Consider the following 20,076-nt stretch of genomic DNA (forward strand, 5'->3'; position numbering starts at 1 on the left):
TGTTTTGAAGCGGATATCTGAATTAGAATTCCTGGCGCTTAGTCACTTGCTTTACTTAGAACTCTCCCCAGTTATGTTTAGTCAACGAGTGTGTGAAAATCCTGTCGTCTTATGAAGGGGCTTCTGTTTGGAACACAAATATCAGGACTTTAAAGAAGACAAGTGGCCATGTGTAAAAATACCCACCTCTGTTCACACGTTGCAGGGTAGTAACTGTTTGGTAGATTTCTGTCCGTTGGCAGCTTTGTGAGTACCGTGTGTGTCTGGTGTAATTGAAGGCAGAAGCTAATAAGCCCGTCTGGAGCCCATACTCAAAAGGGACTTGAATCTGTTCAGTTCATTTCCACAAACATTGGTGGAGTGCACTGTATTGTCCAGTGTGCCCGGGAACCTTCGAGAAATGTAAGAACCAAGCCATGAGTTAACTGATATAAATGTGGAGTGTAATATTTAACAGTAAATATAACCCATAATATATTAACATAACTTATAATATCAAGTGTAAATAAAATATAATATAGCATAACATTTAATAGGTAGACTAAGAGACTGAAGTCTGGATTCTAGACTGGATTTGCTTCCATGGTTGGGCAACTCACACATGGCATTCCTTATACTATAGGACAATTATAAGTTATAAATGTATGCAGAAGTCTTTGAAAACTGTAAAACATAAAATACAAATAAGGTTAAAATAGTAATCGATAACATAATAAATTACTGAATCATGACATGAGCAAATACCAGGGCTTAACTCTAAAGTATCTTCTGTTCTGCTCTTCAGAATGTGTTACTAATTGGCACATCTTTTCACTGTGCTGTGGTCATCCACAGGGGCAGACAAGAATGGCCTCCAGTGGCAATCGGCTAGAAATCCGGACTGTGGAAAAGATTTCCCATAAAATAGATCTCCTCTCATTTCAAATGAGATTTCACACTATGGAAACTGTATGGTGGTTTCTCAAAAAAACTAAACATAGAATTACCATATGATCCTGTAACTCCTGTGTACATTGCCAAAAATTTGAAAGGAGGTACTCAAACAGATATTTGTACACTGATGTTCACAGCAGCATCATTCACAATAACCAAAAGGTAGAAACAACCCAAATGTTTGTCAACTGATGAATGGATAAACAAAATGTGGCCTATACATAAAATGGAATATTATTCAACCCTAAAAAGGAAGGAAATTTTGACACATGCTACAACATGGATGAACCTTGAAGATATACTAAGTGAAATAAACCAGACACAACGGGGCAAATGCATAATTCTAATTATACAAAGCACCTAGAACAGTAAAATTCATAAAGACAGAAAGAATGGCAGCTGCCAGGGGCTGGAGGGGAGGAATAGGAGGTTATTATCTAATGGGGAAGATGGTGGTGACAGTTTTACAGCAGTGTGAATATACTTGGTGCAACTGAACTGTGCACTTAAAAATGGTTAAATGTTATGCCATTTTTTACATAATAAAATGTATATCTTACACAATAAATGAAATTTTATATCTCCCCCTTTGAAAACAAGTATCCTGGCTGTTGAATTTTTCGAATATGTGAAAAATGAGACTTTTGAAAGCACTTGGGCCTGTAACCACAAAGAATTTTCAATACCTCAGATTTGGGCAAAGTTTGTTTTTATTATACAGAGAACTGGTTTTGGCTTTTTGTAGTTAATGAGGACAGCAAGCACATGTTTCCCACTAAACGTTTTTTCAGAAGTGTGACACCCAAATTTGGATTCTTTTATTTATATCAGAAAGCGATTTGAGGATCTTCTCCGTCTTAAAATGAAGATTACGTTGTTTTCAATATATTTTTTATGTAAAGTATATATTTTTTACTCTAGTTGATGAAGACTGGAAAGCTTTGTATATTTATAGTAACTTTATATTTTATTTTTAAACTACAGTTGATATTCAGTATTATATTCATTTCAGGTGTACAGGATAGTGGTTAGACAATCCTATGCTTTACAAAATGGTCCCCCGATATTTCTTGTACCCATCTGACACCATACGTAGTTATGCAATATTACTATGTTCCCTGTGCTGTACTCTACATCCCCAGGACTATTTGTAGCTACCAGTTTGTACTTCTTAATCCCTTCGCTTTTCACCTAGTCCCCCTACTTCCCTCCTCTCTGTATCTATGAGTCTGTTTCTGTTTTGTTTGTTCATTTATTTTGTTTTTCAGATTCCACATATAAGTGAAATCGTATGATATCTGTCTCTCTCTGCCTGACTTATTTTACTTAGCATAACACCCTCTAGGTCCATCCATGTTGCAGACAGTAAGATTTCATTCTTTTTATGGCCGAGTAATATTCCATTGTACATATGTGCTTTAAACCAGAGACTCTTACCAAATTCGGTAATAGAAATGATTGCATCCTTACACATAAACTTCTTCTAAAAAGTCCGTTTAACTCCCACGCTTTCCACCCCACGTTTTTAATATAGTCCTAAGACAGGCAAGTTTACAAATGGAAAAGCTAGGCTCAGAGAGGATGCATTATTTTTTTTTTTTCTGTTGACACACTGGCTGTGATGAAAATAGGCTTAATTCATGTGTCAGTGAAAGATGTACTTTTGCGTGTCACTCCATTTCCAGGCGGTGAGTCCTGCTTGTCCAGGCCCCCTGGGGGTGGGGAAGGCCAGTAAGTGGTGACTGAGGTGCACCGTGCCGAGTGCTGCAGCGGGGTTGTCCTCAGGCCACCGTGAGAGAAGGGAGAAAGGAGGTCAGGTGCTCGGGAACTTCTAGCCCCTTGTTCTTCCCACGGAACCCCCGTCGCTACGGAAGGACTAATGCAAAATATAGTTGTACTGTACTCACGTGTGACTGCGTCAGACCCAGCTAGTCGGTCGCCTTCCCGTTGCAGATGAGGAGTCTAGCACTCTGAGCACCGGGCACGCTGCTCGCCCGCGGCAGTGACAGCGGCCGCTGTGCTTTTGCCTTCGCCAGCCCGAAGGTGCTCACACAGCCAGCACTCCTTAGGGCGGGGCGTCCCCCAGGGTCGCTCCGAGCATCACGCCACCCCTGTGTTTCTGTGCCCTTAACAGTTTCGCAGCCAAAGACGAGCTGAGAAAGGCAGCGCCTCAGCTGCTGGCTCCTGGGCTGATGGGGGACTCTTCCGAATCCTTCAGTGCCCCAGAGGACGAAGGCCACAGGGAGTCCCGGGCCACCGACTCGGACTCCGATGGGCCCATCCTGTACACCGACGACGACGACGACGACGAGGAGGGCGAGGACGGCAGTGGAGAAAGTAAGACTGGCTCCCAGGAGGGAGGGAGGTGGGTGGCGGACAGAGCAAAAGCCGCATCGGGAACCAGACATCTGATGTGCCCTTCCCCTGCTATTCCGTCCTCGGGTTAGAGACGAGTGCGGCCTTAGCTTTAGCTTTCGGTGCCAGGCCTTTCCTGAGGACGGGTCCATGAGGGGCGGGTGGCGTCTGTTGGGCACATCGCACATTTGTGTCTGTCCGGAGAGGCAAAGCTTTCTGAGGACGGAGGCCTTTCTCAGGACGATCAGACAGCCCTTCCTGGGGACCTTTCTTGAATCACTGCAGGATCCCCTGGGTTACTCGTGGGAACTATTGGAGAGTTTCACTTATTTTTATGCTGCGGTTTAAGGAGAGGGGAGGGAGGAATGAGTCAAAAATGACACATATCTTTTAAGAATTAAAAACAGTCATTCATCCACAGTAGATGATTGTATGCCGCCCGGCCCGCGTGGCTCAGCGGCTGAGCATCAACCTAGAATCCGGGAGATCGAGGTTCGATTCCAGGTCAGGGCACATGCCCGCGTTGCGGGCTCGATCCCCAGTCGGGGGCGTGCAGGAGGCGGCCGATCAGTGACTCTCTCATCATTGATGTTTCTCTCTCTCTCCCCCTCTCCCTTCCTCTCTCTGAAACCAATAAATATTTAAAAAAAAAAAAAAAAATGTATGCCTTCTAGGAAGGAATAAAAGTAAAGTAGAGAAAGCTAACCATTTATGTGTAACTTAGGGAACTGGGAAGGGCCTTTTTTTTTTTTTAGTCTTCTAAGCAGGATCACTTGGGAGGGATTCACTGTAGAGTTAAGTTTCTAGATTATGAAAAGTTATTGGCATATTAATGATTAAACATCAGTTTGTCAGATTTCCTTCAGTTTGTACTGAACAACAACAACAGATTATTATCCATGTGATATTAACTATCACCTATAGGGATGTCAGGGTTCTCTGGGTAATTTAGGATTAAAACTTTAGTATCAGATGTGGACTTTTGCCAGAGTGGTTGCTGAGTAGAGGAAGAGGGAAGACAAGGATTTCCTGTACAGTGTAAGTAAAGGGGCTAAGTTTATAAAACTTGAAAAAGAAAAGAAAGAAAAGGCATTATGCAATCAGTGGTTTCCATGATGCACCATCTCAGCAAAATAAACTTCACATATCACTTTCCAAATGATGAGGTGATGCTTCCAAGTTTTTCATGGTGGCTCAACATTTTTCAGAACATTTTAAAAAATAGTTCTCCAGTTTTCCAAAATGAACTACATTCGACTAAAAACTTTTCCTCCCCTTAAGCTAATTAAAATTCCACTCTTGCATGTGGACAAAGAATTAGGTCTGGACTCAGTTTGAAGTCCATGCCACCTGTAACCTGAGTGCCACCTGCTAAGGGCCTCTTTCTCTGCATTTCTGCCTTTTCTAATCCTCAGGTGCTTTGGCAAGTAAAATCCGTCGAAGGGATACCCTTGCTATCAAACTTGGCAACAGACCGTCCAAAAAAGAATTAGAGGACAAGAACATCTTGCAGCGGACATCTGAAGAAGAGAGGCAGGAAATCCGACAGCAAATTGGAACCAAGCTAGTCAGGTAATGGCTGAAATTTTAGTGCTGCACTGACTAATGCATGCTTTCCCCCAACCTGAGGTCATTATGAATTCCTTGGGCATACCTGGCCTATCCGGTCTTTGAAAGTTGGTCCTGGATGGTGAACCACTCAGAGAACCTGCACTTCAGTCCAGCTCATCAGTGGCATTGAGGTGGCCAAAGCCTGATCCAAGTGTTGACAAACTTTTCCTATAAAGGACCAGTTTGTAAATATTTTAGGCTTTGCTGGCCAGAAGGCCTCAGTTGCAGCTGCTCAACAAAAGCAGCCGTAAAGAGTATATAAACAAATGAGTGTGGCTGTATTCCACTGTAACGTTATTGATCAAAATAAGAGGCAGGCCTAGTTCATGGACTCAGCAGTGTTCCATGGTTTCCAGGCAGCTCGGGCCTGTGGGCACTGAGACTGTGAAAATAGTAGTTAGCTTCAGTGGTCAGCTCCGTCCAAGACAGGTAACCACAGCCCCGATATCGAAAGTTCCCTCTTTTAACTTCAAATAAGTGATCATCTGACTTCTCTTCCTGCCTCCAGCTCTTGTATGATTTTTATTTTTGCCACTAGTGACTTTGGAAATCCATTGAACTGGTTGTTTTAATAGAAATGAGCAGTGAAGCTCTCTTTTTTATTATCAGTCCAAGCCTGTTTAAGTATTAGTTATTTTTCTGACTTCTCTCACTCTGCATAAGCAGCAGGGTGGGTAAATTGGGAGAAGGGAACATTCCGGAAGACCAGAGCAGGATTTGTATAACTGCTGTATAGGGGCAAAGAACCAGGAGCCTTTAATTCTCACTTTTGGGAGAAGTCCAACACCTACCTTCAAGTTACTATTTTAATTATTTATAAAATATCAGTAGTTGGAGAAAGAGAAAAGGTCATTCTAGAGGGAGGAAACTCCATAAACAAAGGAAGGGCCCAGCCGGGCGTGGCTCAGCGGTTGAGCATCGATCTAGGATCCAGGAGATTGCGGTTCGATTCCTGGTCAGGGCACATGCTGGGGCTTCAGCCTCAGTCCCCACATGCAGGAGGGGACATGCAGGAGGCAGCCAATCAATGACTCTCTCATCATTGATGTTTCTATCTCTCTCTCCCCTTCTCCTTTCCTCTCTCTGAAATCAATAAAGACATATTTAAAAAACAAAAATAATCAAAGGATGGTGTGTTTGGGGGGTGACATAGTATGGATATGTCATACAGGATACATGGATGCACAGATGGCACATCAGGCTGGCATAGATGGTCGCTTGTTTTTTTGTGGGCTCAATTACTTAAGTTAATTTCGAGGAAGCTCTGAGGAAGATTAAACTTTAACAAAATTTTTGATGAGTTATTTAAAATACTGATTTTAATTCTTAATACAATTTCTGTCACAGCCATAAAAATTTAGAATTGATAGTATCTATATTAAAATTACCTGTCGTGTATATTAGTTTAATTTGCACACAAACTCAGCCTACATTTAGAGAAAGGTTTTGTCTGTGATTAACAACAAATTAGTAATGTAAACAAGACCAAAAACAAAGTTAGAAAGGGTTCACAAGACTTTCAGCTAACAAATAGTTAGCTACTAATCACAAGTAAGCCTGGCTTGTCTTGAAGGCATATGAGAAGGGCCTAGGTATCTCAAGAGAACTATATATAATGGAATTCATTTGAGCTCAAAAAAGCACAGTTTCATTTAAAACACTATGTGGTGTAGATTGGATCTTCTCCCAAGTTGATATGAACTCTCAAGCAGCAGCCTTTTGTAGATGTGAATGACTGTGTGTGAATTAGCCAAAAAGCTAAGCTGTTTTAAGAGACCAAAATGTGCAGTGGCCCAAACACACACTTCCACAAGTTTATTCTTTTTCACATAAAAGTCCAAAGGTAGGTGGGCTGTTCAGCATGGCTGGAAGCATTGCTCCTTCTAGTCCAGCCAGGTACCCAGGTTCCTTCTGTCTTGTTGCTCTGCCATCCCCATGGGTACTCTTGTCTACATGATCCTAGCTGGCTCATTGACCATGTTTAAGTTCCAGCCTGTGGAAGAAGGAAGGTAGAGAACATACACACACCATCTTTTTAAGGGTAAAAAGTAGAAATTACAGACACCATTTCTGCTCACATCCCATTGCAAGAACTTGGTCTTATAGCCACACCTTGCTGCTCAGGAGACAGAAGTCTGTAGCTGGGGTGGATGGGGGCCGGAGGGAGGGGGTCACCGCTAAAGCTCGGGGGATTCCGTTTCTGAAAGGAAGAGAGAGAATGGGTAATTGGGGGTAGTTAGCAGTCTCAGCCACAATCTCTAGTCTCCAAACTTTTGTCAGTTTAAAAATTGATTTTTGTTTCACAAAACATGAAAAACTATAGCTTTGTTTTATTCTGTGTCTCCCACTAAGGGGGCCTTGTTTGTAACCTGCAATATATCCTTTTTGTCATCATAGGAGACTTAGCCAGAGGCCCACAACTGAGGAATTAGAGCAAAGAAATATCCTGAAACGTGAGTATCCTGTACTATACAGTGATCCCTTGACTAACCATTAACAAGCTCACTCTAGACATGACCCATTTATCAATAGGAAACCTTAGTATATTTATTCACAAAGGATTGAAATGGCCCAATCATGTCACATTTATGTGTCATCGTTTACATAATTTAAAAAATAATTTCTTGAAATTTGTATTTCATTTTGTGGCTTTCAGCCTGACATCCCCCAGACCAGAGTCATGGTTGTGACAGTTGTTTTTAAGAAAGATGAAATATAGTCCATGTATTCTTTCACTCAACAATTAAATAAAAGAAAATCCTCTGGTCAGCTTGCAAATACATGTCAAAGAGAAGGCCAGAGAATCCACAAGGAAATGAATCAAACCTTCCTATATTATTATTAATAATACAATTTGTTGCCAGGTTTAACAGATGATTCTATTTAAAACAGAATCCTGGTAAAAACAATTTTTCAATCCATTTCATTTCAATGCATTTCATCTTCCCTTGTTATGATAACTGTTTCCCTCTTGAGTTATTTATGATTTCTCAGCACTTATGGAGCTCTCCTTCCATTTTCCAACTTTATTTTCTCATTTCATTTTTTTTCTCTATTTTCTTTGACTCGACTTTTCACTCATGAGTCCAGTCATATTTAAAGTATTAAAGTTCATATGTTAAAGCTATATAACGAATGGAAGCAGTTTGTCGTCCTATAGTGTATCAATGTGGTTACTAACTACAGTGAGTTAAGTAATGGATATTTTAAAATTCAGCTTGTAGTTTTATATATTATTAGCCCAGTTTCCAAAGAGCTTTTTGTTGTATGAAATATCAAAAAGCAGGGATGGGCCAAACTCCGGATAGTGCTACCATAGTAACGAGCCACTGGCATGCGCTGCATCTTTTTCAACCAAGCTTTTAGGGTCAAGTTGGCCTGTCCGGGTGACCCCCATTCTCCAATCTGAATTGTTTGCTTTCTTGAAGGAAAGAAGGGTTTTAATAGCAGAGTTATACTACAGTTACTATTACTAAGACAGTTCATCAGTGAGGGCTGAAGAGAGAGAGGAATTGCCAGTCTGTGGGATTTTCTCCCTTGGAAAGTTTTGTGTTTTTTTCCTGGCTCTTTGTGAGTATTACTGGGATAGAACCCAAGAAAGGACTTAAATGACCATCAATGTATATAAGAGCCAGTTTGGAGAGGGAAAAAGTCATGGCCAGAAAAAAAAGAAAAGGCCTTAGCTTTCTAAAATAGGAGAAGAGCGATGTCTAATTTAGACAAAACAACACCAGAAAGGCTCCTGGCTTTTTGTTTGAATTGCCTTTTAGATAAGCTCAAATGCAGATCTTGAGCTCCTAACACACAGATTATTTCTTATTGGATGCCTGATGCAATACCTAGAAAAAAAGGAAGAGCGAATTGTGGGCAATTTTTTCCTGCTCCTGGGAGACAAATAGTGCCAGACCACGTTGGTGTTCAGTTATTTGACGAACTGTGTCATAGATCTAGAAATTTATCCCACATTGATCTTAAGTGCTGTGTTGGCTCTTATCCCCCATTTTCCTGGAGGTTCGGAAAAGAGTGAAACGCCAAAGTCAACTTCAGATCTGACTTCAGCCCTTATTTACTTCCTTTTCAGTTTGGTTAAGCATGCTTTTTCTGGAAACAAAAGACACATTTGCAGTCCGGAGAGGCAGATAATTGGCCTATGGTCTCCTGACATAATGTTGTATGGCCAAGGGAAGCAGAAAAGAGGACTGGTGGAGGTCATCTAGAGCATACGTGTGACACTTTCTTCTGCCCCTGCTTGCCTCTCGGTTCTTCCACGTAGATGGCTCTTGTTTGATGTTTCCTCACTAGCTTTTGTTCAAAAGCAGTATGATTGTCTATTTGAAGAAAAGTCTATGCGTGACATGGTGTGGTTTTTAAGGACATTTATTTTAACTAGGTCACTTTTTCTTGACAAATTAAGGAACGAATTTACAGAATAAAACATTCAGCAGTTCTCAGATCCAAGTCCACTAGTTTAGTAAACATGAGTCAGATGATAGCTCTAATTGTTTAGTAAACATGAGTCAGATGATAACTCTAATTGGAACACAGGACAAATTTTATTTCTTCGTTTCATTCCTGCTATCATAACCTATTTTATTTCTTTGCTATTTCAGTGCATCTAGCATTTTAAAATACATACAAAGTTATATTTAGTTGTACATTTTTGAACCAGTTCCTTAAAATTGTTAAAATGGAAAGCACGTTTTGGTGCTTAAAAGGTCAACTTTTGCTTATCAGAAAAAAGTGATATATATGGAACATCTTTTCAGGGCAGGGATAAAAGATAAAAATCATCTCATACTCTTTAGCTGTGACTGTAATTCCATTTGTGTCTTCTATAGGGAATAAATATATTAAGGCTTTGAGTTCTGCATATAACACTTTATATGAAATTTTTTAATCATACAGAAAAGTCGAAACCATTTTACAGTAAACACCTATATATCTACCACTTATATTCTACCATTAACATCTACTTTATCACATCTTGCTTTATCACATATCTGTTCATCCATTGATCCATCTCTTTTGGAAGGGGGGCATTTCAAGTAGGTTTAGAAATGTATTTTCATTTCTTAAAAACTCCCATACAGAAACATGTAAAACAGCAAAAAGAGAAACAAATCCACAAAAATATTTGGCCTTTTTAAATCCCATTTTATCTTAATTGATGACTCAAGAATATAATACTCCAGTTGCTGGTATTTCCGTGTTTGTCTCCGTTGTTTTAGCTCATCCACAAATGTTCTGGGCAACACACACTAGCTAGGCAGCTTTCCTGTAGTGCCCTCCCTCCTCCCAGGCCTCCTGTGTTGCTTGTGTTTATGGCCAATGCTTCCTGTGGCTATTCTGAAATATCCGCCCCCTCTGCTCTGATGAAAGTTACTGAGCGCAAGATTTGTCAATGGGCCGCATCACTTCCTTCATGAATATTCCTCCAGTCTGTTTCAAGGGACCAGAAAGGTTTACGTCCGACTTTATAATTAGCCCTCTAATAAATAAATATTTAAAAACTCAGTGAATTTTTTAAAACTAAGTTTACTAGTTTAACCTTGACTCTTTGTAAGAGATTTTACAGTGACTATTTAATAAGATTCAGAAGAACAGTGATGTTGGCTTCCCTCCACCTCTAACCCTCTTCCCCTAACTTGTTAGAAGCATAATTTCAAATATGGGGAATGTAAGGAAGGCAGCTTCTGATGCTAAAAAAGAATTCCCAAATGGTATAATGGTGTTTATTTCACTTCCCTAACTGCAATAGGCCCTTCTTTTTTTAAAACTTAACTGGCTGTCACGTAGATGTACAATATGCTTAATAAGGCAAAATTATCTAATATTCCCTAAGAAGTGACATTTTGTGTATTTCATGAAAATTGGAGCATTAGTTTTGAGTATATTGGCTATCCATTTTTTTTGTCTTTGAAAAGTACCTTTAAAAACATAGCATAATCACTGTATAGGAAGAATTGACTAAAATGTTTTAAGGGTGATAATTTTCTTTTTATTAATAATGTCAGCAGAGGATTGATCTTGTAAAACCCTAATTTGAATGGCTTGAACCATAAGTTTGGTGTTTGGATTGTACAATCCACATGCCTTATCCAACTCACAAACGGTAATTATTTGACCCTAAGGATGTATTTTAAGGATACCTATAGTCGTTTCGTGGGAAGAAATCTGAATCATAACCAAATTTTTTTTACACTTAATAAAAGCATACTAACTAGTTGGTTTCTTGCAGGATGATTTCAGTTTACGTTCACTCTTTGTCGAAAAACCAGACTAATCATTCTCTTTTTTATAAATTAACATGAGTGTTTCAGAAGACTGTAGAGTCTTTTCCCTGTCGAGATAAGGAAAATTATTAGAGATTTAGCATGTTCGAGTAACAAATTCAGATGTTGCAAATATTGAATGCTAATATTTTATTAATGATAAAAATAATCTTAGTGGTAAGAAGTCTATTTGAATTTTAAAAATATAATTATCTTTTCAGAGAGGAGACTTCTTGTTCACCCTTTTAGCTGAGCTTTTATACAGTGTGATTTTTCCTTCAATAGAATTCATAACAGCACTTTCTAAAAGATAATCTCCTGTAAGTATTAATACCCAATGAGTAAAATCGGTGCTCATTTATTGAACAAATGATGAGCTACAGGAAGCAACAGAGAAAAATTCATCAAGTAAGCAACCATTAAACCCGAAGGGATGTTTATTTCTTTAAAAGTCCTGGACATTTTTCTCTTAATCCCATCTGTTGGGCAGCATTCATTTACATTGGCCATTAAATTGTACTACTTGGTGAAGTACTAGAGGCAAGAGAAGACTTTGGAAAGTCACAGTCATAAGAAAATAAATCATCTCCACCAAAAGTACACCATAACCCCATTCAGAACATTCTGGCTCAAAAGCAAAGTCCAAAGAAATGCTTACATTCTGCTTCTATGGAAACCAAAGCAGACACATCAAGTATTTTAGTTGGATTTGAATGGAGACCAGCAACTCAGACGTGCATCAGATGGTTCTAATTTGTTCTTTTGATATGTCTCGGATTTTCACATGGCAGCCAGATCCAGAAGTAAATTGTTCTCTGAATTCTGATAATCTGCGCTTGTAAGCCCGTGAGATGATCAGCAGTGCAAGGCTGTCACCAGAATATGGACACTCTTGTGGTTTTTCCCAAATAGAACAAGAAGCTGGGAAGCAAAGAGGTTTACAATTGGTAAATAAGGTGGTCATATAAGGAAAAAATAATACATGTGTATATATACATATATAAATTAATGGTACATAGACATATGTAAATTCATGATTGACTTATCTGCAGAATCTTTTGACAGCTTTATAAAGGTGTTGGGGTTTTAATCAATATCCGTTACAGTCAAATAATTGTGCCTGATCTACTTTTCCGATTATGGAATCACTTATAGTAACTAAGTCTTCATGTCTCCCCCCCACTGACAAACAGAGAAGAATGAAGAGGAAGAACAGGAAGCAAAAATGGAACTTAAACGCAGACTCAGCAGAAAGGTGAGGAAACAGTGTTACCGAGCGTGTGTGTCTTGAGATAAACTTCATGTTTAAATGCAGATCAACTCTCTCCATGTAAATCTGAATTTAAAAATAATTACTCCTGTTTGTCTACCAAATAATGACAGAAACTAAAATCATTGTAATGAATACATCATGAGCTATGTTTATGTGGATAATTACATATATTGATTTTGACATTAGCAATCGAAAGTTTTAAAGTACATTTGATGATTATGAAAATAACACAGTCTGTGTAAAAAAATTTTTTAATGCAAAAGGGAATTAAAAGAAGAAAAAAAATATCACACAGACTTCTCCCATTTAGAGGTATCCATTATTAATATTTCAATGTTTAGTTTTTTAAAATGCTCACGGTTTCCACGTAGTCTTGGAAATATTAAATAAATATTTTGTTACCACTGAAGTTTTGCCACTATTCTGTATCGGGGCCACGTGAGTAATTTTTTAAGTGAACTTGATCTTAGCCTGCCTACTGCAGTGCTACCCAAGTTGACAAATGGCGTAACTCAGACAATTGTTTCCACCATTTATGAAAATATAAATCTGACGCCAGAGCTATCACTTTTTTCTGTGTTAAAATAGTAACAGTCTGGAAAAATTAAGCACTATCAGAGCTTATATTTCATCATAAATCTTTGCTCAGTAATTGTTCAGATATACCTTTCACCTTTGGACAAGGCAAGATGAGTAAAGCAAGACATGACTTCTGCAGTGAGGTTGTGGCCTGACCCACGTTTATCGGGCTGGCCGGGGAGTCCACGTGGAAGCATTCTAAGGCAGGTAGAAGAAACACTCCTTTCCCTTGGAAAAGTCAGAGACTGTACTTTGAGAGGTTTTGGTTTTTTTTTTTAGGGGAAAAGTTCATTTATTCATCTGTGTTCTTCTTAAAGACCCTAAATGTCAAATAGTGATCAAGCTGAGAAAGACTCTGCAAACTGAATTTCTAGAGATGGCTCTTCGGGCATTCAGTGGCCATTAAGTTCCAGCTACAGATAAGATGTAGCCTCTCCTCATTGCTCCAGGCTCACCCCTGACACGCGTATAGTCTTCTTAATCCAGTTGGGCCCTTCCAGGAGGCAGCAGAGCCTGCCTTACCTCCTGTCCCCATTTGCTTCCTCCATACAGAGCTCCCTGCCGTAGGTGCAGGACAGTTCATGTCACTGTCACCAGCACTGGTCCTGAAGGGCAAGGTGGATGGAGAATTTCTGACCTGTGTGACCCTTGGTCACTGGCCTTTTGGGCAGTCCTCAGAGGCAAGGGAAACCTCCGTAACCCCACCTGTCCTGGAGAGGCAGTGAGAATCTAGCAGTATAGATTAGACTGTCACTGAGAGCACAACAGAACCACTTAGATTACTCCTTCCTTTGTCCGTTGCCCACCAGAGCTTCACGAACCTGGAAGGAACTGAAATGGTCATATCCCAGCTCAGGTGGGCTCAGGGTGCAGACCCAAGCCTTCTAAGAGTCTTTGAATGCCTTGAAGGTTAGAGTGTTGACTGAGTTCAGCTTCTGGTTTTACTTAAGAGGAAACCAAGGCCCTGGAAAGGGGATGTTTTTAACCACAAAAACATTTTTTTGTGATTGTGCTTAATTTTTCCAAACATTGAGCCTATGTAAATAAGGAACACTTCCACAGAGGACTACTTAGACAGTGGGTAGTCTGGCTATGTACAGAGTGCATATATGGACAGAAAAGACACTGAAAATGGACCCCATAGAAAAAAACAGAGGCCTGGGTTTACCTGTGTGACAATACAGTGACACCTCCCAAGCGAGAAAGACCACAGAAGCATGGACCCCAATAGCAGAGAGTAGGTGATGCCTGTCGACCAGGCGGGCATGTTTCTTTAGTCTCAGAACCATCTCTGCCTTAATCTTGGGCTTGGGAAACGACCAAGAGAGGAAAGCACATACACACAAGGGCTGGGTAGATTAAATAAGACTATAAATTCAAATTTGACAAAGACCACAAGAGGAATCCACGGTATTAGAAGTGTCTTAAATTAAGGTTGCAGCTGATTTTAAGCAGTTAGGGCCCCACTGAAGTGCAGTTCTTCAGAAGGTCCCCCTCCTGCATATCAGCTTTTGTGGCCAAGAGTCAATGTCAGATGTGGGCCTGGGGCCTTAGCCTCCCATGGAAGAAGGCCATGGACAGACCCTTCACTGGACCATTTCTTTGTCATAACTTTGTGCATTTCTGAGTGTACAGGTTTAATAAAAGTAGGAATCAGGATTTTTATTCTCATTTCTAAAAATTGCAGGACTTTTTGTCTTGATACATAATTCAGTCCCCAAACCAGCCATCCTGTATCTGGAGTTTTGTCGTATCTGTGTGGCTTCATGTTCCCTGTGTCAGCGACGACAGGCCCCTTTATCACAATGCCTGGCAAGTTGGAAAAAACAGCATAATGCAGACACTTACCAAAGACTGTGACCTATCTAAAAATGATGATTTTTATAGTCTCAGAATTAGGGCACTCTGCTTTCTAGTTCTTATTAGAAACTCCCAAGATGCTGCTGCCTCCTTTTTTTCTTTTGATAACTGAAAGTGACCTTATTTAACCTCAACTTTGAAGTTCTCTATGGAAAACTTGCCACCACGAGGCTGTAAATGGTTTACTGAACTGGTCCTTTGTCCCTGTTCTCCTGCAGCTCAGCCTGAGACCCACGGTGGCAGAGCTACAGGCTCGAAGGATCCTGCGGTTTAACGAGTATGTAGAAGTCACCGATTCTCCCGACTACGATCGCCGGGCAGACAAGCCCTGGGCCAGGTTGACACCTGCAGACAAGGCAAGAACTCCAGTGACTTTAGCCATGATTTCACTTATTTATGATTTTATTGCTTTTCTAAAAGCGCCCACTGATCCCCTCTCAGCCATCTTAGGAAGCTAGATATTACCAATTATCCCAATAATTTTCTACCTTTGATTATTTAAGCCACTTATGTGATATATTTAGTAATATTAATGAAGTTCTTTCAACTAAGCCTCAGGAAAAAACTGTAATTCTCATGGTATCAAAAATACTCGCCAGGTGGTTCATTGGTTGGAGCATCGCCCCATCCACCAAAGGGTTACGGGTTCCGTTCCCAGTCAGAGCACATACCTGGGTTGTGGGTTTGATCCCCGGTTGGGGCGTGTGTGGGAGGCAGCCAATCAGTGTTTATCTCTCACATCAATGAATGTTTCTCTTTCTTTCTCTCTCTCTTTCTTCCCCCCTTCCTCTCTCTCTAACTATCAATAAAAACATACCCTCGGGTGAAGATTTAAATGATAATAATAAAAAATACTATGTATTCTCAGTGCTATCTCTTGGCGGCCTGTTTTGTTTCAATCTTAGAAATACCTAGTTTCAGCTCAATTACTTCCCATTGTTGGTCCAACACAGTACCATTAGGGCTCCAATCCCACTACATCAACCTACTTCTTTCTGTCCTGTATCTGTCAACAAAATCAGCCCCATTTACACTTACATGAAGAGTTATTAGGCCTAAACTTTGGTTCTTCTTTGAGTAGAAGAGAGTTAAGATTATTGTACATGTGTCTCACTAACATAACATTTGAGAGGGGGGGGAACTTGTTTCCCTCTCTTAACAATCTCAGGAAATCTCTTTAGATACTAAGAGGAAGTAACTCTTGGAATAAAACTGTGGTCATTCTTTAGTGAATTTTTTTAAAATAGGTATTACATTTCTTTAATTGGCTATAATAACAACTTGCTGACATACTTTTTCAAGCAACCAGTTCCTATCATTTCACTTCACATTCATTGCCTGTAACTGACTCATCATTTCTAATTACAAACCAGCACACACAGCGCGGAGATCTGAGGCTATTATCTGGATGACGTAGGCTCTGAAGCTCTTTTTATTGGAAAGAGTGGAGGACTCAAAGTAAGAAGGCTGATGCCTGAGCCCCATCTTTGTACCTTAATGCCCATTTGATATCTAGAAGGTCACTTGGTCTCCATTTCATCATCTGTGAGATGAAAGTCTTGAAACAGTGTTCAGGTTATCAACTGCTTTGTAACAAACCACCCCAAAACTTGGTGACTTAAAACAGCCATCTTCTTTTGTTCACAATTTTGTGAGCTAGGAATTCCGGAAGGGCTCAGCTCGGCAGTTTGTTTCTGACCCATGTGGCGTCAAGTAGGGTGGTGCCTGGGCTTACAGAGTCCACTTCTGGGATAGCTTCTTCACTAGCACATCTTTGCCTTATTGCTCCTTGCTCTCTCTCTGTATCCACCGGGCATCTCTGGAGCCTCTGCTTGAGCCTTGGGTTCCTCGCAGTGTGGTTTCCTGAGGGTGGGCACATTTTTTTTACATGGCAGCTGGCTTGCAAGAAGAAGGAAGCAGAAGTTGGTAGGCCAGTTAAGGGCTACATCCTGAACTGGCACAGCCTCACCTCTGCCGTGTTCTGTTGTTCAAAGCAGTTATAGGTCTCACTGAGGTCCAAGGCTGGAGAGGTAGACTCCACCTCTTGATGAGGGAATGGCAAGGTCACAGTGCAGATGAGCATGTGGGATGTGTCTTGAGTTGGCTGTCTACGTATATGGTCATAAGTGAGTTGTGTTACTAATATAAAGAATGGGTAACACACAATTTACAATTAAATATAAACCATACAGTACTCTTTTTGTAGATTCCACATCCCGGTTGATTCTCAAAGAGTGTTTTAATTGATTTTTGCCAGACTCTTAGATCATAGCCAACCTACCATTGAGAATGAGGATTTTGCCTTGTTTCCAAGGCTCCTTGAGTGACATTATCTTCTTGCACATAGTAGACTCTCTATACATGAAAATGAGAGGATTAGTAGTCACAATCACAAACTAAAATGTAATTCATTTTTTGAAAGTATCACGGTAATGACATTTTATTGAATATTTACAGTGTACAAAGCACTTTCAAATATGCTCTTAATTGATTCTCATAATATTGTGAGGTATTCTTATCCCCATTTTCCAGATGAGAAAACAGATTTGGAGCAAAGTAACTCACTAAGGGTCACACTGCTATTGAAGGCGTAGGTAAGACTAGATTAGAACCCATGACTTCTGACTCCGAGTGGACTACTTTCCACTTCCTCCACCGAAACTTGAATGTTCAAAGGGGAAATTTTAAATGAACATAGAGACAGGATTTTATGCCACTATCCATGTTAAAATACCTCCTTTTAAGGAAGACTTTTTGATAGATGTTAATTGGCGATTAGTATGGAACAGCTCGACTATTTCAGTTCCAGGTACCAAGGTTTATAGTGATTAAAACAAAGTATCCTCACAGTCTACCTCACTTGTACAGCAAGATGTATACTCTTGTCACAGGGGACCCAGGCCCACAAATCTTTCTGCTTACTTCATCTCTTCCAAAAATCAGTAGCAAGAATTGCTTTTCAAAGAAAAAAACCATCCCTGCAATCGCTTCCCAGCCACAGGCTCCCGATAGAACCTATAGGGGCTGAGGAATATATTTGAGAGGAGAAAAGGCAAGCTGAGACAACAGGATTTAAATACCACATTGAAAGGGGCGTTGGGAGAAAAACTTGTAGATTGCAGAGTGACAGCGACAGGAGAAAGCCAGAGAGAGGCCTCAGGGTTTTCTTCTGTCACTTCCCTTTTCTAATAGTCATCATTTTCCCGCCTCGTAGTTTTCCTTATCTGCCGGTAAACTTACTCTCTCTGGTTTGTAACGTCATCCTATGTTTTGGCTGAAGTGTCCATTTTTCAAAGAGATTTTGGTGCTGTTTTTATTAGTATTTTTAAATTTACATGAGGAAACTATTTGTAGAAAAATTAGGCTATAAAGATAAACACAAAGTGAAAACCATCCATGATCCAGCCACTATTGTTAATAGATCACTGATGTTAACAATGAGCATTTCAGCTTTTCGACCTGACAGACTTGAGCGTCTCTCGCACCTTTACCTGGTAGGAATTAGGAATCCCTTTCTTGAGGACATTCCTTAGCAGATCTGCTTAGTTGATGCAGTACATGCCGAGGAAATGCGACCTAAGTAACAATTCTGTATATCTTTATTTTTTCCTATTTAGGCAGCAATAAGGAAAGAACTAAATGAATTTAAAAGCACAGAAATGGAAGTTCACGAAGAGAGTCGACAGTTTACAAGGTAGGTAGACAAAATTCACTTTAGCATATTAAAAAGGTTTAACATGGTAAATTTTATGTTATGTGGATTTTACCACAATTAAATTTTTAAAAAAACACAAAAAACACAGTTTAACATAATACCATCTAATGAACATTTCTAAAATTAAGGTTTTCTTTCAGAGAAGTTTGAGTCATTCTAAAGGGCTACATTTTGGTTTCTTTTTAGCTTTATTTTCTGGGCCTAAGACAAGCTCCAGTATCGTTTCCTCTGCTTTTGAAGAGACTCAGTTAAAGTTTTATGCCCAGAACAGATGCTGGTGGGAGCTGGTGTGGGCACATATGTGTCTGCTTTGGACTCACAGTAGACATACTTAGAGAGGAGAGAAACTCAGTTTTCAGAGTCTGTCACTTAAAATAGCAATCCAATTTTTACTGGTGCCACAGAAGCTCACTATAATCCTACCATTTTTCCTCCCAGCACCTTCAGTTTTATAATCCCTGAGTGATCGTGTCTGACCCCACAATTCACAGGTGTTCTATATGTTTCTATCTACATACTTTGCTTTATATAACAGGTGTGTTCCTAAAAATTTGCATGCCAATCAAAACTTAAAAATTGAATTGTTAAATATATACCAAGACATGATTAAATGAAGACTTCTATCTGGAGAACATGTACTGACCCCCTAGGCTAGAAACAGCCTCTGGAGGGCAGCCGTACATCAGGGTGCCACTGCTTCTGCAGAGGCCCTTGTTGACGGTGGTGTCCCTGCTCGGGAGCATGTCACATGATAGAAGTAGATTTAATAGCAAACCTCTTCCCTGCAGTGCATGGAGCCTGTTGCTCCTATAGTAAGGTCTGGTGTGCAGAAGAAACTCCCCTTTCTCCTAGTGATGTTTCTTGTTTTGTTTTCTCCAATGTCATGTTGATTTATTTATTATTTGTGTGTGTGTGTGTGTGTGAATGCATGTAGGGCTTTCAGACATCCTGAGTGTATAGGGCTTTTCTCAGTTTGAAGGCTTCGTCCTATCATAATCTACACATAGACCCATCCCATGCCAATATCAAGCCAGACCTGAGAGTCCTCTCTTTTTCTCCCTCCTACTTCTAGAGTCAGGAGAAGTTCATGCTAATATCTGACACCTGTGGTCATACTTCTCTAGTAAAATTGATCATAATAAGGTGGCTGGATATTTATGGTGACTTCGAGCTGGCTGGGACCGCCAGGCAACTGGGAAGGTGGCATGTTTTTGTCGTTGAGACCTGGCCCCTGAACGTAGTGACTGCATCAACCCAGTCTTTGTCATTCAGGATAATTTTACTTCTCCGTATTTCTCCTAGAAATTGTAGTAATTGGACCTCTCATTTCATTTGATGGCATTATATAAAGAATAAATGACAATAAAAAATAATTAAAAATTTAAAATGCCTTTCTGTGGAAGTCCTCATTTTATGAAAAGTAAGCATTTATACCCAAAAGAAGGTCTTTCTCTTCTGTTGTGCACTATAAACAAGTA

General features: G+C 40.0%; 1 protein-coding gene across 8 annotated transcripts in view; it reads left to right on the forward strand.

The window, feature by feature from the left end:
* PHACTR2 (phosphatase and actin regulator 2) overlaps window positions 1-20,076 on the forward strand; it is a gene marked incomplete at both ends in the record, with an annotated part of 197,920 nt that overhangs the window by 170,937 nt on the left and 6,907 nt on the right. For 4 of the 8 annotated variants that reach the window (XM_081141274.1, XM_081141278.1, XM_081141276.1 and 1 more), the window contains 6 exons: window positions 3,068-3,270; window positions 4,704-4,860; window positions 7,297-7,352; window positions 12,365-12,426; window positions 15,102-15,239; window positions 18,501-18,581. In XM_081141274.1, the coding sequence (XP_080997400.1) occupies window positions 3,068-3,270; window positions 4,704-4,860; window positions 7,297-7,352; window positions 12,365-12,426; window positions 15,102-15,239; window positions 18,501-18,581 (697 nt within the window). Of the gene's footprint in view, window positions 1-3,067; window positions 3,271-4,703; window positions 4,861-7,296; window positions 7,353-12,364; window positions 12,427-15,101; window positions 15,240-18,500; window positions 18,582-20,076 lie in introns of those variants that run through there. The other 4 variants (XM_081141281.1, XM_081141277.1, XM_081141275.1 and 1 more) reach the window with 1 other exon arrangement.

The sequence above is a fragment of the Miniopterus schreibersii genome (genome assembly GCF_964146895.1).
Source record: "Miniopterus schreibersii genome assembly, chromosome: 6".
NCBI classification, from domain to species: Eukaryota; Metazoa; Chordata; class Mammalia; order Chiroptera; family Miniopteridae; genus Miniopterus; species Miniopterus schreibersii.